We start from the raw sequence: 14543 nt of genomic DNA on the forward strand, positions 1-14543 counted from the left end.
TCACTGCTTACCCCATAATTATACCAATTAAGCTGATTACTCTCTCTGTTTTCTGCCAGTGGGGGAAAAGGAAGTAATGCCACAACAGAGCCTGAAATCAAAGTTTACCTCTGCAGGATAAACACCCAGCCCAAATGAAATTTCTATTCCAGCCCCATGCAGGCTCACTCTGTCACACTCACTTCCTGTCAGATCAATGAAAGCAAGTTGGAGAGTTTAGGGAGGAGTCGGTACATGTGGATGATGGGTGAAAGAGGGAATTGTTCAGAAAACAAATCAATGGACAAAATAAATATTTCACCCTCACCAGTGAGCCAGTGTTTCTTTTGATTGCCTCTATGAATCCTCTCGCTGTGATTGTTTGTGATTAGTCTCACGCACACTTCTTCATCCTGTAAAACTCTGGACTGAACTGGAGGTGAGGAGGCAAGACGGGTGATGGAAACCAGCTTGGTCTGGGTGGTCAGTTTACCATGTAAAGTTAGGTATTCTCGTATTTTTAGGTGCCATCAAAGGCTCGTCTCTGTGTGTGATGTTTGCAGTGTGCCCTAATGAGATGACAGAAAATGTCAAGATTATTAATACTGTTATTATTATTATCAGCCAAGTAGCAAGCCACATAATGTGTGCAAGGCTCTGGCTTTTTTAAGTGTGTAAATGTGTGTGTGTGCATGCGGAAAAAGAAGAAAGCGACAGTGTGGTTACTTTCAATTATGTCCTTTTTCATATTTAATGGTGTTTATTGGTGGTAAAGGTCAGCGATGGTGTGTTTATGAGCGCTTCCGAACGCTGAGAGAGGAAGCTGGCATCCTGCTGGTTAGTGTGTGCTTTCTCTTTAAAAATGCACGACGCCAGGCCACAGGGAGTGGTGACCCCCCTTGGAGTTAACCTATTGAGTGGTAAATATCAGGTAACACGGCCAATGAAATTCCACGTCTCACATCTTCCTTCGCAACCTTTTACAGTGTTCTTTGGGAATAAGTACTAGAGTGTGTTATTTAATGAAAGAAATCCATTCTGTATTATTGAAAACTGGTGCATTGTATTGATTTCTTTCCATGTGTACACAAGATCTGACCCTTGGCATGCTATACATATATATACATATATATATATATATATATATATATATATATATATATATATATATATATATATATATATATATATATATATATATATATATATATATATGTATATATCATGATGCTAATCCAAAAGAGTTTGCTGTAGTGGATCTTGTTTCAGCGGTGAAATATGTTAACCACGACAGGAAGTAGTTTAACAGTCCAAGTGCTGAGGGTACTTTGACACTAATCAGCATTTAGGACGATGAATAATTACTCCAGTTTTACTGCAGTCACATTCTAGCTGCATTTCATGCTTGATTCCATAAAACTAAAGACTGAAAGTTCTATCATCAGTGCAAAAGCCTTTGCACAGATGTTCTGTGAAGTACCGCAGGACACCTTTGAACTAAAAATGAAGTATGACCTCCTCAACTGCAGGAGACAATATTTAATGTTGGACCACTTGCTGAATACGAAGCTTCCTGTAGGAAATAACAAAAAAACCCAAGCAAACAAAAAACAAACCCTAAATGGGAGGCATAATATTATAAAAGCAAATCATATTAAAAAATTACAGTTGTTTGTGAGTCTTATATTGTACCAAGAACCAAGATCCATTTATATATTTTTTGCTAAATCTTATAAATAAATAAACAGACGCAGATAATTATAAGCAATGACGTTCAGCTTAACAGGACCAAAAAAAATCTCCATGTTTAATGCATGAAATGTATCTAAAGAAAGACAAAGCAGCAGAAGTGACAAAACCTGCTAAAACCCAATATATAGCACAGTTAACATTACAAAACACTAAATAATGCTGAAACAAGTTCTATCAAGTAAAATCTATTGTTGTATGATGGAAGTTAGTTCTAAGTTACGTTATTTTTTGTTTTTAAAAGATAGCAGTAGCTAAAAAACAGCAGCCAACAGAAGACAGTATGACAGGAAACAGTTCTGATGCATTAGGATGTAAAAAAGCTCAGAGCTCCACATCAAACACAAACTCGCTTTTAATACCACAGGGGTATTTATAAATTTAAAGGTTGGTACAAGCTGAGAATGCATCTACCTAGACAGTGAGTCTGTGAGTGTGTGTATATGCGTTGTTGTTCAAGGAGATCCAACCATGTGCACATTTTGAGCTCAGTGTTTAAGAACATTCTGCCCCACTTTCCCTTTTTTCTTCTGCCAACCTGTGGAGTTCAGCAGTCATTAGATATGCGAATGTATAACAAGGCAGCTTGCATTATAATGTGGAGGCATATGTATGAGAAAAGCAACATACATACACAGCATATATGTTTTTGTTTGGGCGCGGAATCATCTGTGCACCTGTGTGATGTTTTTTTGTGCACATAGCCATACGTAAGTTTATTGTAGGCACACCGATGAGAGCGTGAGAGAGACATGTTCAAAGACAGACAAACTCCACTCTGCACTAATGAGCTGGCTGTGCTGCTCTCCCTGCTTTGTCTCCCAGGCCCTCCTGCTTGCAAACCACTAAAAGGTTTGAATTAAAATTTTAAACAGTGCAGTGTGCAGTGCTGCCAGCATCTCAGGATATTTATATATAAAACACACTTCACATACCCCAAAGCAATGGCAGTTATATAGTGTGTAGAAAACCCTTCCAGTATTCTTGCAGGTGTTTAGACAGCTCATCTTCTTACAGGTTAACACATTCCAGACTAAGATGTCCAATGTGGATAGAAATCAATTTGCTAAACAGAAAATCTGTTATGCTTAGTTTTGTTATTTATTAGTGGCTTTGTTGACAGGGAATTAGGTCTGTGGCACATATCGGACTTACACCAAGTGTATTTCCATAAATTCAATATTAATTCAGTTCAATTCACTGTTATTTATATAGCACCAAATCACAACAGGAGTTGTCTCAAGGCTCTTTATATTGTAAGGTAAAGATGCTACAATGGTAGAGAGAAAACCCAAACAATCAAACAACCCCCTGTGAGCAAGCAATTGGCAATGGCGGGAAGAAGAAATTCCCTTTTAACTGGAAGAAAACTCGAGCAGAACCGGGTTCGGGGAGGGCAGCCATCTCCCATGACCAGTTGGGGCTGATGGGAAGAAGACAAAACAAAAAACAGATTTAAAAAAGATCCAGCGGAAGAGAGTTCTATCTGAATTTAGAAAGACGAAACTGGAGGTCATCCAGGTCTTTATTGTGTTAAAACATTCTTGCATTCTTAAGACATTCTTCCATTATCTGCATAGCAATAAAAGTGTATGTTATAGCTTCAAATTATACTACCTAAGGGAAGCGTGTACAGTATAATGTAAAGTGAATTGGTCCTAGCACAGAACCCTGTGGAACGCCATAATTAACCTTTGTGTAGAGAAGACTCCACATTTACATTAAAAAATTGGAATCTATAGGTAGATGGAAGTCAAACCACTGCGCTTCAGTGGTTTGACTCCTTAGTGCTAACCAAGATGTCTATAGCAGTCCTTTACTGTTCTATTTAATGTCAGACGATATGAGAGTGTATTTTGAGCAGCTACTGTGCTTCAAATAAACCAAAACATTCTGTGGGGTGCGGGGAAATATACTGGTAGATGTGTTACATTTTCAATCTTGTATGCATGCTGTGAAGGATAGAATCATAAAGAAATGCCTGCCGTAAAGCAACATAACGGTATCAGGTAGAAACCATAAAGCAAACTTTAAAGGGTTCAATTTGAAATTGTCTACCTTCATGCTACACAAAGAAACTGCCCTGTCATTTTCAGCATGCACATCATGCTACCGATTTGCATGTGAATGTGATGCTGCGGCTACAAAACAAAGCAAAATCTTTTGACAAATGTGACACTTAAACTCACCGTAATGCAGCAGAGAGCATGTTATGACTATTCATGAGTAGTGAGTAGTTTCCTTGCCATGTTTGTCTGCATTCTGAAATGGTGCAAGCCCATATTTCTGTCAGCATAATTGGAATATGAGAGTTCTTCGTGCCAAACGCTTCACCACGTCTTTGCCAATTATAGCAATTCCTGCTTTTTGTGCCCAAGGTTTTCTGAGGCCCTTTGAAAAGGAAGACCCCTTTTGTTACAGGAAATGGGGGAGGAAAAAGACAGAGAGAGAAGAGGGCTAGAAAGAAAAGAAAGGAGAGAGAGAGAGATGTGAGGGATGTGAGGGTTGGCGTTGGGAAATGTGCAAGCCAGTCTACATGCAAATTGCACATGCACATATCTGCTCCTGCATCTGTGCAAGTATGGGCTAGTTTATTTATTCATCTGAGCAATTGTTTGTCTGCCTGAATCTAAGCCTGAGTGCCACAGCTGTTCAAAGAGGACACCAACTGGCAGTAGGATTCGAGAGAAGTTGTTAGCCTAAAGAGAAGCGTGTCTTCACCATGGAACTTATACAGAATCATTTAAGATAGAAAAAAACTAGCATTGATGAAAACTGGAGAAATAACTACACAAAGGGTATTTGATCTTTAAAACAGTCAAAGATACAAATGACCCGTGTAGCTTTGTATGCGAATATAGCCAGAAAATAGCGTTTACACAATTTTGTTAGGTGTTTGTCTTTTGGGAATGGCCTAAAGCCAGAAAGACATTATCATTTATCATGACTTATCATACTGGATTCCATTTGTAGCCGCAGGTGAAAAGGAAAGGTATTCAATGACTGCACCAGTAGGGAATAAAAATAGCATTGAGCTCAGTATCAATCTCAAGGAGGCTTAACGCTTCCGCATTCTGATGCCCCGATAAAGAGAAAGAGGATCGTGTGGGAGGAAAGAACGGCAGAATAAAGTGACAAAAAGGGAAAAGGAATTTAATCAAGTAAGGAGGTGGAGAGAATCTTTAAGCCTCTCTGCCTAGATCTGGTGTTTGTCACACAAAACACTTTGATCAGTTTTCAGACGGGTGCAATTTTATATCGGAGCGAAATTACAGTTTGAGTGCGGTTAGCATAATATAGGTTCGTGCAAGCATCACATGCACAGCTGCTTATTGTGCAATACTTTGCTGTACATGTTGCTGTGTTTGAAATTAAAAGCAGGAATGAAAATGTAAACACCATAAGTTAAAGCAGTTTTCCCGTCTGCATAACTAGATGCTCATCATCTAGTTAGATAGCGTGTCGGTGCTAATGTGTGCTGTGTGTATAGGGTAAGAATTATGCTTATGGCCGTTCTACTGTAAAATCAGGTTATATCATCACAGTACAAGAATACTGTACATCAGGGATTGGTGAGAGAAGGAAGACAAAGGGGAGCAATGGAGGATGGAAAGCACTCAGTAATAAGAGTCTTTCCCTCTTTCCATTTCCGCTCTCTTATCCACTAACTTCTGTTTTTTTCTCTCTCTCATTCATTTTATTTCTCCCCCTCTCTCTCTCTCTCTCCTTCAGTCTCTCTCTGAATGGGAGTTGATGCCTCAGATATTAGTGAGCTGTGTCAGACAGTTAAACTGCCCTTTATCGATCCTCTAAGCTTCACTCTTTCCAAGCAGCCGTTATGGTTTTAATGGCTTGTAATGGAGCTGGGTTCTCTTTGATGTTCAATTGCTCAGCTAGTCCGCCCTTGTTTTTGATATAGTTTCAAAGGATCTTCCTAATGCCTGCCTCAGAGAAGCCCATTTCCGACAACAAATTTTTGGGTTCCGTGATTCTAAACTGTCCTTATAGTGGAGGAAAAAAACTGAAGGAGATGGAGTTGAATGGGGTAACAGCAGTCTTTTAAGGGGCTTGTAAAGGCTTTCTGACTACATGTAATGTTAAAAAAAAAGGCATGAAAACATCCTTAATAATAAAATATAGTTTCTTGGAACAAAACAAGATTTTATATTTAAATGCTCTTCATAATTCCTTCTGAAAGCCATTCTGTAAATGTCAATTTGCTTCACCATTTTTTACATTTTTAATCACTTGACAAAAATACAATAAAAGGTTAAGCGTAGTGAGAAATGACCAAAAAATCATTTTTTAAAATGATTTAAATATCATAAAATTGAATTGAAGAAAAGACCAAAATAAGTGGTTCACCTCAAGAGGTACACAGACACCAACATTACGCATAATCCAAAACGGTGATATAAACCGCGGAGGCAAGTTATAGATGAATAACTTTGGTTTTACTGGATTTTTTCTACTTTGCAACTAAGAAAACTTCTTTTCCAAACTTGTTTGGCTTCTTTATTTACTCCTACTTTGAAATTATTTGTATTCCTGGCATTCTTTTGCTGATATATTGGAAGAAAAGTTGATTTTACCCTCTAAAATAGCTTTAAAATATTTGTGTTTGTGTTGCCTAATGTATGTTTTTCTGCTGAGTTCTCTTTTTGTTTCTATGCTGTGCCCCCAAATAATTTCTCCTTCAGGTTCTTTCTTGTGGTGCCTTTTTAAAAAGTAACTATATTGTAGCCTGATTCAAAAAGTGAAGTATCTTGCTAAAAAAAAGATGTATATTGTCCTGCTAAATCAAAGCAGAGTCAACTTTATATGCGTCTGAGCTCAAGTTATTACAGTCAATTAATTTTAGATAACGATTAATAACAAATTAAATTTATCAGAGGATTTTCTTGTTCAAAGCTTTATTTTCATCTAGAAGGGAACGTTGTATACACCCAGCTAGCTTTTCAAAGTGCTATGGAGTCTATGACCTAAATAAGAAATATCAAAGCCTGGAAACCCCAAAAGAGAAAAGTGAGAAACGGGAAAAGAACTGGGATTGGGGGGCACACAAAAAGAGGGGTGGGTGGGTGTGCATGTTAAAGTCCCTGTGCGAAACATCAAAAACAAGCACGAACTATTAATGCATCTAGTTTGTTTATCGGTGCTTGTGGCTGGCAGGTCCCGCACCATCATTAGTGCTACGAATGTGACACACTGATTTTCTTTTTACTCGCCCTCCACCAGAAAACTACTGGGAGAATGATAGTACTCGAATGCCAGGGTGGAATTCAGCATGTACTCATTGTGTATTCTTTTTGAATGTGTCTCGTAGACCTTGGTGTTGAAGAGATGTGTCAGTGGTAAAAAGCAAGAAAGAAGAACTGTTTCCATTTGTTGTTTCCACTTCCTCGGGAAGAAAAGAAGCAGCAAGAGTTTCTGTCAAAGCTCTTGTTCTTTTTGAGTGCCTCTGAACTAGCATGTTTATTCAATATGTGACACCGACAGTTGCAACACGTTAGCGCCGTATTCAACAAATGTTCCTAATTAACTAATGACTGTTTCCTGTCAAATTGCGTGCATTCGACACTGTGAATAGGTACAACTGTGTGTGCGTGTGTGTGTGTGTGTGTGTGTGAGTGAGAGTTCTGCTTTACGCTACATGCTGGTGTTTTCTCCAACAGCATACAGCATTCATGACCAACCATGTCTGATTAATGCACAGTAAAGCATGTAATTAATCTTTTCTTCAGCCCCATTTTATTTTATGTTGTTGTTGTTGCCTCTGGTGACAAATTACAGAAACTCTGACACAGTCACTCAATGAAAAAAACACTTTAGGAAGTCTTACTATTTTTACATACACTCACCAGCCAACTCATTATAACCCGCCCTGACTGGCCATGAAGGCAAATATCTAATGAACCGATCACATGGCTGCAGCTCAGTGCATTTTGGCATGTACACTTGGTCAATAGGATCTGCTGAAGTTCAAATTGAGCATCAGAATGAGTTTTTAAGAAACTGCTGATCTGCTGGGATTGTCCTGCACAATCATCACTTTGATTTACACAGAAGAATCCAAAAAAAGAGAAAAAATATCCAGTGAGCGCCAGTTCTCTGGGTGAAGATGCCAGAGGTGACTGGCGGAGACTCGCCACACTGCTTGTAACTGATAGAAGGGCAACAGTGACACAAATAACCATTCATTACAACCAAGGTTTGCAGAAGAGCATCTCACGCAGCATGTCGAACCTTGAAGCAGAGGGGCTATAGCAGCACAAGAGCACAATGGGTGCCATTTCTGTCATGTAGGAATAGGAAACTGAGCCTACAATTCATACTGGCTCACTAAAACTGGAATGGATCCATCCTTTCTTGTATCAACCGCTCAGGCTGCTGCTGATGGTATAACGGCATTGGGGATATTTTCTTGGCACACTTTGGTACTAAGTGAGCATCACTTAAACACCACAGCCTTTAGACTATTATTGCTAACCAAGTCCATCCCTTTATGACCACAGTAAACCCATCTCTGATGGCTGCTTCCGGCAGGATAACACACCATGACACAAAGCTCAAATTATCTCAGACTGGTTTCTTGTACATTTCAATGAGTTCACTGCACTCAAATGGCCTCCACAGTCACTGATCTCAATCCAAAAGAGCACCTTTTCAATGCAGTGTTATGGGAGATTCACATCGTGGATGTGTAAATGACAAATCTACAGTAACTGTGTGATGCTATCATGTCAATACGGACCAAAATCTCTGAGGCATGTGTCCAGCACCTTGTTGAATCTGTGCCATGACAAATTAAGGCAAAAATGGAGTACAACATAGTGCTGACACGGTGTACCTAATAAAGTAGCTGTTGAGTATATGGCTGTTTTGCTTTAGAATTGGCATTGCTTTAAATGTCAACATTTCCCTCGTTTAACTTCATCAGCAGTCTGTCCCATAAATCTGGACTCTAGTTCACAGCTTATGACAAAGGCTGTTGACTCATCCTCCCACTCGTTTTCCAAATGTTAACTCCACATATAGGCCTGTGCATTACACAACAGAATCAAGCCTCTGTCCATTCAAAGGTAACAGTGACATCAAGCGCTTCTCCGGCCAGTTCAGGCAATAACTTAAATCTAATCTTGGCTCAGAGAGAGTGAGGGACACCACTTCTTACTTCCCCCGGGTGTTGCCTTTTTTGTTCTCTTAAGCAGTTTGTATTTTTTTCTCATATAGTCCTCTTCAGAGTTGTATTTAAAATACGAGGCCCCAACATCAAGAAAGATATTGATGATCAGAAATAAGACTGCACCTTGTAGTTAGCAAGCAGAAAGCAGAAAGAGTTTGGAGAAGTCATGAAACTTTTACTCACCCACTGACTAAAACAAAGAACGCACTCAGAACACGGGCGAAGTAATAAGCTGGACTTCACACGCATAATTTTGCGATATATTATGATCTGTTGTGATGCTCACACCAGCTATGCCCGTGCACTCTGTGATTTTATCCTAAACTCTGGAAGTGATGAAATATTGATACGGTACACAGGAGGATTTGACGTAAGTAAGGCAGAATACTGCAGTGCTAGGCATCGCATGTTTTATTGAAACGCCCAGTGTAGCACTCAAGGAGAGTGAACGAAATAAAACTGGGGAAAAAAAGACACCAAAGAGACAGTGCAGCCTTAAAAGACAACAATGCTGCACTCATAAAGAAGGGATGCAACTTCTCTGTCCCTAAATTGCCTGGTTTAATGAAGCGTTACCAATCAATATGGCAGATGCAGAAGAAAAATGAGATTCATATGCGGGTAAATATTAGCTCTATGTCCAGGTCTTGACCAAAATACTTTCAGAAAGTGCATCCACTTTTTCCTCCTCCAAAATATTGACTTCATTATTCAGTGTCCCTGAAAGATAAATGAATCACAGGTTTAGCGCTAAACTTCTGCAAGCTTTACATCACGGCGAGGGACACTGGGGAATAGCTCATCTAAAAACAGTGACACAGCTAATGGTGAGGTAGGATTTCTGTTCATGTATAACCTAGTTCTCTTTGCAATTAACATATAAAACATGTCACCAAAAGCTGTGCGCTAAAACATGTATCAAATTTATCAGTTATGAAGGACGGGGCTCCTTTGTCTTTTCCTTCTCGACCAAATTACGAGAGGCAAAAGGATCAGGAAGCATAATTTTTCATTACACACTTGACGTGGCTGAAAAATGAACAGCGCGACCGCTGATAGGCCTAATTGGTGAGCGAGCAGGGGCAAGCAACTGGAGCCAGGATGGGCCATGGCTACTTCCTGGTACCCAGTGAACCATTTACAGAAAATAGGCGCCACTGCTGTGAAGAAAAAAAAAGACCTCCGAACTTAAAACGATGGGGGGGGGAAAGAAAGAGAGAGCGTGAAGAGTGTGCCGCAGATACCTGTGCCAGCAACTATTTAAAAACCTTGCCAAATGCTTTCTGGCATTATATAATTTCATGGTGAGGAGAACACAAGGTTAATCACTCACCAAGATGGTTGCCAAGAAGATGGCTTCAACATCCATTGTCTCACAGATATAAAAACACAGCAATCAGCTGCATTTGTGGCTGATGGCGGCTCACAAACGCAGCTGCGTCTTGCCCCGCTTCTTTGAATTTCAATTTTAGCCTATTAAAGTCTATGTCTGCCCCTGCCTGTCTGTTCCTCCATCATTCCCTCAATCTACTCCACGCCATCTGTCCACTGGCCCGGGTAGTATTCTTATCCACCATTTTAATTTCCTTGGGCAGTCATTTTAGCACATGTACAGTACTGCATTAAAAAATGTGACTGTAAATAAAGAACCTAGCAAAGCCGCTTGGGGAAGGAGGTCGGCGAACAGGCATCTCCGACACAAGCCATGAGTCAGAATCCGAATGTGCGCGTCAGTCCTCTAGTACTGTACAAGAAAAGCGTAACAATATGCTACTGGCAAACTGGTCACCATCTAGATGTGATACATGCTGGATAATTTCTTTTTTCATTTAACTCCAGCAAAAGACTCTTAAAATTTTAAAGGGGACTGCTGACCACCAGGCTTTGTATAAAAGGTGGACTTCTAAGGAGCAGCAAGGGTCGACTCCTCTGAGAGCAAAAAATTAAATATTGAAAAAATGACCTAGTTTCTCACTTGATTTATGACATCAGTAAACATTTTCTTATTGAGTTCATAATCTCAATTGCTTTTTTTTCATGGCCTCATTTAGAGTCAAATGAACCACAGCAGGGTGTTCTTTACGACGTGGCTACCTTGTCAATTATAAGTTGCTACCATATGAGAGTGCATACCTTTCTCAGTCATTGCATCTCAGTCAGTTTGAGGCTTCAAATAAATTGGTGAAATTATGGTGGCTACATCTACCTTTTACTTAAAGTCTATCCAACTGCAAAGCAGAGACCAGGTGATAACCACGCAGCACCCACAGCCACTGTCTGCACTGACTGGAGGTCCTACACTGATTTTAGTTAAGTATTTTTAAAAAATGAACAGATTTAAGATGGAAACGATTACAAAAAAATTACATTTATGTTCTTCAACTATCTTGGCATTGGTCTGCACTCATTCATTTTGGGGTATTTCTGCAGACTACTAGGAAAAGTTAGTGGAACTTTTCTGCTGACTGAGTTCTCGGGATTTGAGGGGAAAGTCGATGATAATTAAATTGTAGCACAGAATGCAGAAAACTATTTTTGAAGGGATCATGGCTTGAGGTTTTGGCTTTATCATGGATAAACTGTCAAATTGCGCAGAGAAGATAAGTTACTCTTGAATATTTTTTGCTCTTTCCTCCATCATTTCATACTCCTGCTTTTATCGCTTATTCCTAATACTCTTACAGGAGGTCTCTTATGTTTGTAAATACCGTTTTATCGGTTACCATTGAGAAAATACTGGCTACTGAATCTCTGGCTAAAAATTATAAACACTGATACCTCCCTTCTACATCTGCTCTGCATTAAATGCAAGTATGTACATCCAAGTCTTCGTGTAGACCGCAGTGAAAGGGCGTGCAGTCAGAGTTTATTTTTGTTGAGCCGTTTCAAGCTGACTTCATTAGGCATCAACACTGATTGAACGCTATTTTTATGGGTGTATGATTAAGCTTCTTCCAGGAGTAGTTGTTCTCTCAGCTATCGCCACTGTAGATAGTATCTGCCAGCTCCCTGTTTTGATGTGGAAATGATGAGCTTGTTAAGCCTGGCCCATAAAATCACGATGGAAAATTCTCCAGCTCAAGTTTTGTAGAAGCAGTGCCAGGGCTTGGTAATAAGTATGCAGGGTGACAGAATTCACAGCTTTAAAAACAGACTCCCATTGACATGGCACATTAAAAATTGTGAGGTGCAGGATTCAAACCTTTCTCATTTCATCATTTCTCATCCCCTCTCCCATTCCTCTTTGGGTTCCCTTGCTTAGACCCTTCCTTTCAATCCCTCTTTTTCAACCCCAGTTTTTAGTTTGAAGTAATACCACCACACAAGTTGCATGTCTCTCATAATAATGTAAGAATTCACTGAATACAACACTTTCACGTATATACATATACACGAACACCATGTGCAACACTGATTAAGAGCACACAGGCCTGTGTCTAACTAACCTCAGTGCACGCTCCAGCTAACAAAATAGAAAGCTGCCACCTTACTCTGCATTTAGGGTCTGTAAAACAACCAAAACCTATGTGGTGTGTTGTTTATGTCCAGGGACAAATATTGAGCAGATTTCCAGCTCGTACTATGGCTGGTTGATGACTCATACTCTAATGAGGATGCAGCTTAGGCCTGCAAAGATAGCTCGCATCTGAGAACAGTAACCTCAACTTCTGATGCCGTACCACACCCACAAACGAGAATGTACAATTCTATATATAAACACCTACTTGCCTATAGAGAGATGTACACAGATTAGATCCTTTAATTTAAAAAAACAGCAGATAATTATGACTCATGCTTTTAAAAAGACACCTGTTTCAAGATGTTTTAAGTCTTAGTATTATGCTGGACAGATGCTGATTGAAAAATATCTTTAATCAAAGTTTGCACCTGCACGTCTGCTGTCCCAAAAAGAAACTGCTATTTGGTTGCTTTGGTTTTACCTATTCGCCTTAAACTCTCTCCCCACTCACTTGCTATATGATATTCAGACATAGTCACTATGTGCTTTTGGGATCAGGCTGACATGAATTTGTTGGTGTTGCTCTCTGTAATGACAGCGGAAAATGGGCTACTTGGTAAAGTGCCCTGGGGAACAAACTGTACCAAACACAGTGTTCTGTAGAGCAGAAGATTGCATCTCACAGGTATCACTGTCAAAAAAAAGCAAGTGAATAGATAAGCAATTACACATACATGAAAACCTACAGATAAACACTTAAAATTCAACTTCAACCAACAGAAAGTAAACACAGAATAAAAAATAAAAACAAAAAGAATTAGTCATCCTTTTATTCCCAAATCTTTTCACTCATGAGTGACTCGAACAAGACAGTGAGCAAAAAACGGACTGTGTAAAGCAGCAGATTCACAGCAACTGCAAGCAGAAGAAATATGCCACGTAACGTGACATTCAGTTCAAAACACAGCCTCTTGAATTACACTATCTCTTCCAAGCACAAGCTCCACTTCTTTCTTATCTGTGCTTGATAACCTTTGCAGCGTTTGCAGACAATGAATTGTATTCTTTGAAAGCATGCATTTCCCCTCTTTGGTAGAGCAAAGGCAGGCACAAGCAATAACTGGGGGGTTAAAAGTTTTCCCGATACAAGAATTAGTGATGTTTAATGTCCACACAGAGCAACCACAACACTGAGTTAATGGCACAAAATGCTATTTAGAAATCAGAAGAAAGTGGTATGACAGGATCACTTTTATTATATTGCCTAAGAAGTTTATTCGCTAAAACACTTTAGATCAACCCCAAAATATATCTTTTCAGCTGTGCAAGGCAACATTTGACTACAATGCGATCAGTCTGTCTCATGATTTGACAATCATTTAATAACGTATTTCCTCTAATTACGTCTAAGTGTTAAGTAAAATGGTTCTCACATTTTTCACAACTGATTTCTGGTCGTGATACTGTTGGTTCGAACCATTTTGACTCTGCCTCTGATTGTAAAATAGAGGGGGATTTCAAGGATTACAGCATTGCCAATTAGACATTCACCCTGGCAAGGTTAATAAAGGATTAAGCTATGAGTTGGAAACCCTTTGAAATCTCAAGACCCATCTGTCCACCAAAACACCTACAGAATAAGAATTTCTAGAACCTAAGCAGCTTTTAAACACCAAAGTCAGGTTTCCTGGAAATACCCCGATTTCTTTTTTTAAAGTATGTACACAGGAGTTCACGTGTAATAACATGACATTAAGACTACGTACTGTACACAGTCATACACACTCGTGCATGATGACATGCAGTACAGCTCCTACCTGCACCAGATTCCAGCCTTCCAAGGATTCTGCAATGATGGATGTTACAGAGGGGCAGACGCCGCCGAAGATCATCAGGTGTTTGGGCCCGTAACAAATGGCATCAAAGAAGGCCCTCAGCCCCTTGGCATTGTCACACTGCAAACACAGAGAGAGGCGTCGTGAGCTACAGTGAGGCAGAAGGGAGACAAGATGAAGTCATGGAGAAAAGGGATTTTTTTATTTAGTTATTGTTGTAAAAACAGTAATGGTAACGGGGGAAAGGAAGTGATAAGTCAAATGTAAAACAATGTAGCTCACAGGCTGCAGGAGCGTTCCCCTGCTCCAGCCCAACGCTGCAGAATGCAGCCAT

At 39.6% G+C, this 14543-nt stretch overlaps 1 protein-coding gene across 1 annotated transcript in view; it reads right to left on the reverse strand.

The window, feature by feature from the left end:
* gabbr2 (gamma-aminobutyric acid (GABA) B receptor, 2) overlaps window positions 1-14543 on the reverse strand; it is a 176769-nt gene that overhangs the window by 112468 nt on the left and 49758 nt on the right. Inside the window, exon 2 of the mRNA XM_031729443.2 lies at window positions 14192-14329. Within this exon, the coding sequence (XP_031585303.1) occupies window positions 14192-14329 (138 nt within the window). The remainder of the gene's footprint in view (window positions 1-14191; window positions 14330-14543) is intronic.

Source organism: Oreochromis aureus, linkage group 22 (genome assembly GCF_013358895.1).
Source record: "Oreochromis aureus strain Israel breed Guangdong linkage group 22, ZZ_aureus, whole genome shotgun sequence".
NCBI lineage: Eukaryota > Metazoa > Chordata > Actinopteri > Cichliformes > Cichlidae > Oreochromis > Oreochromis aureus.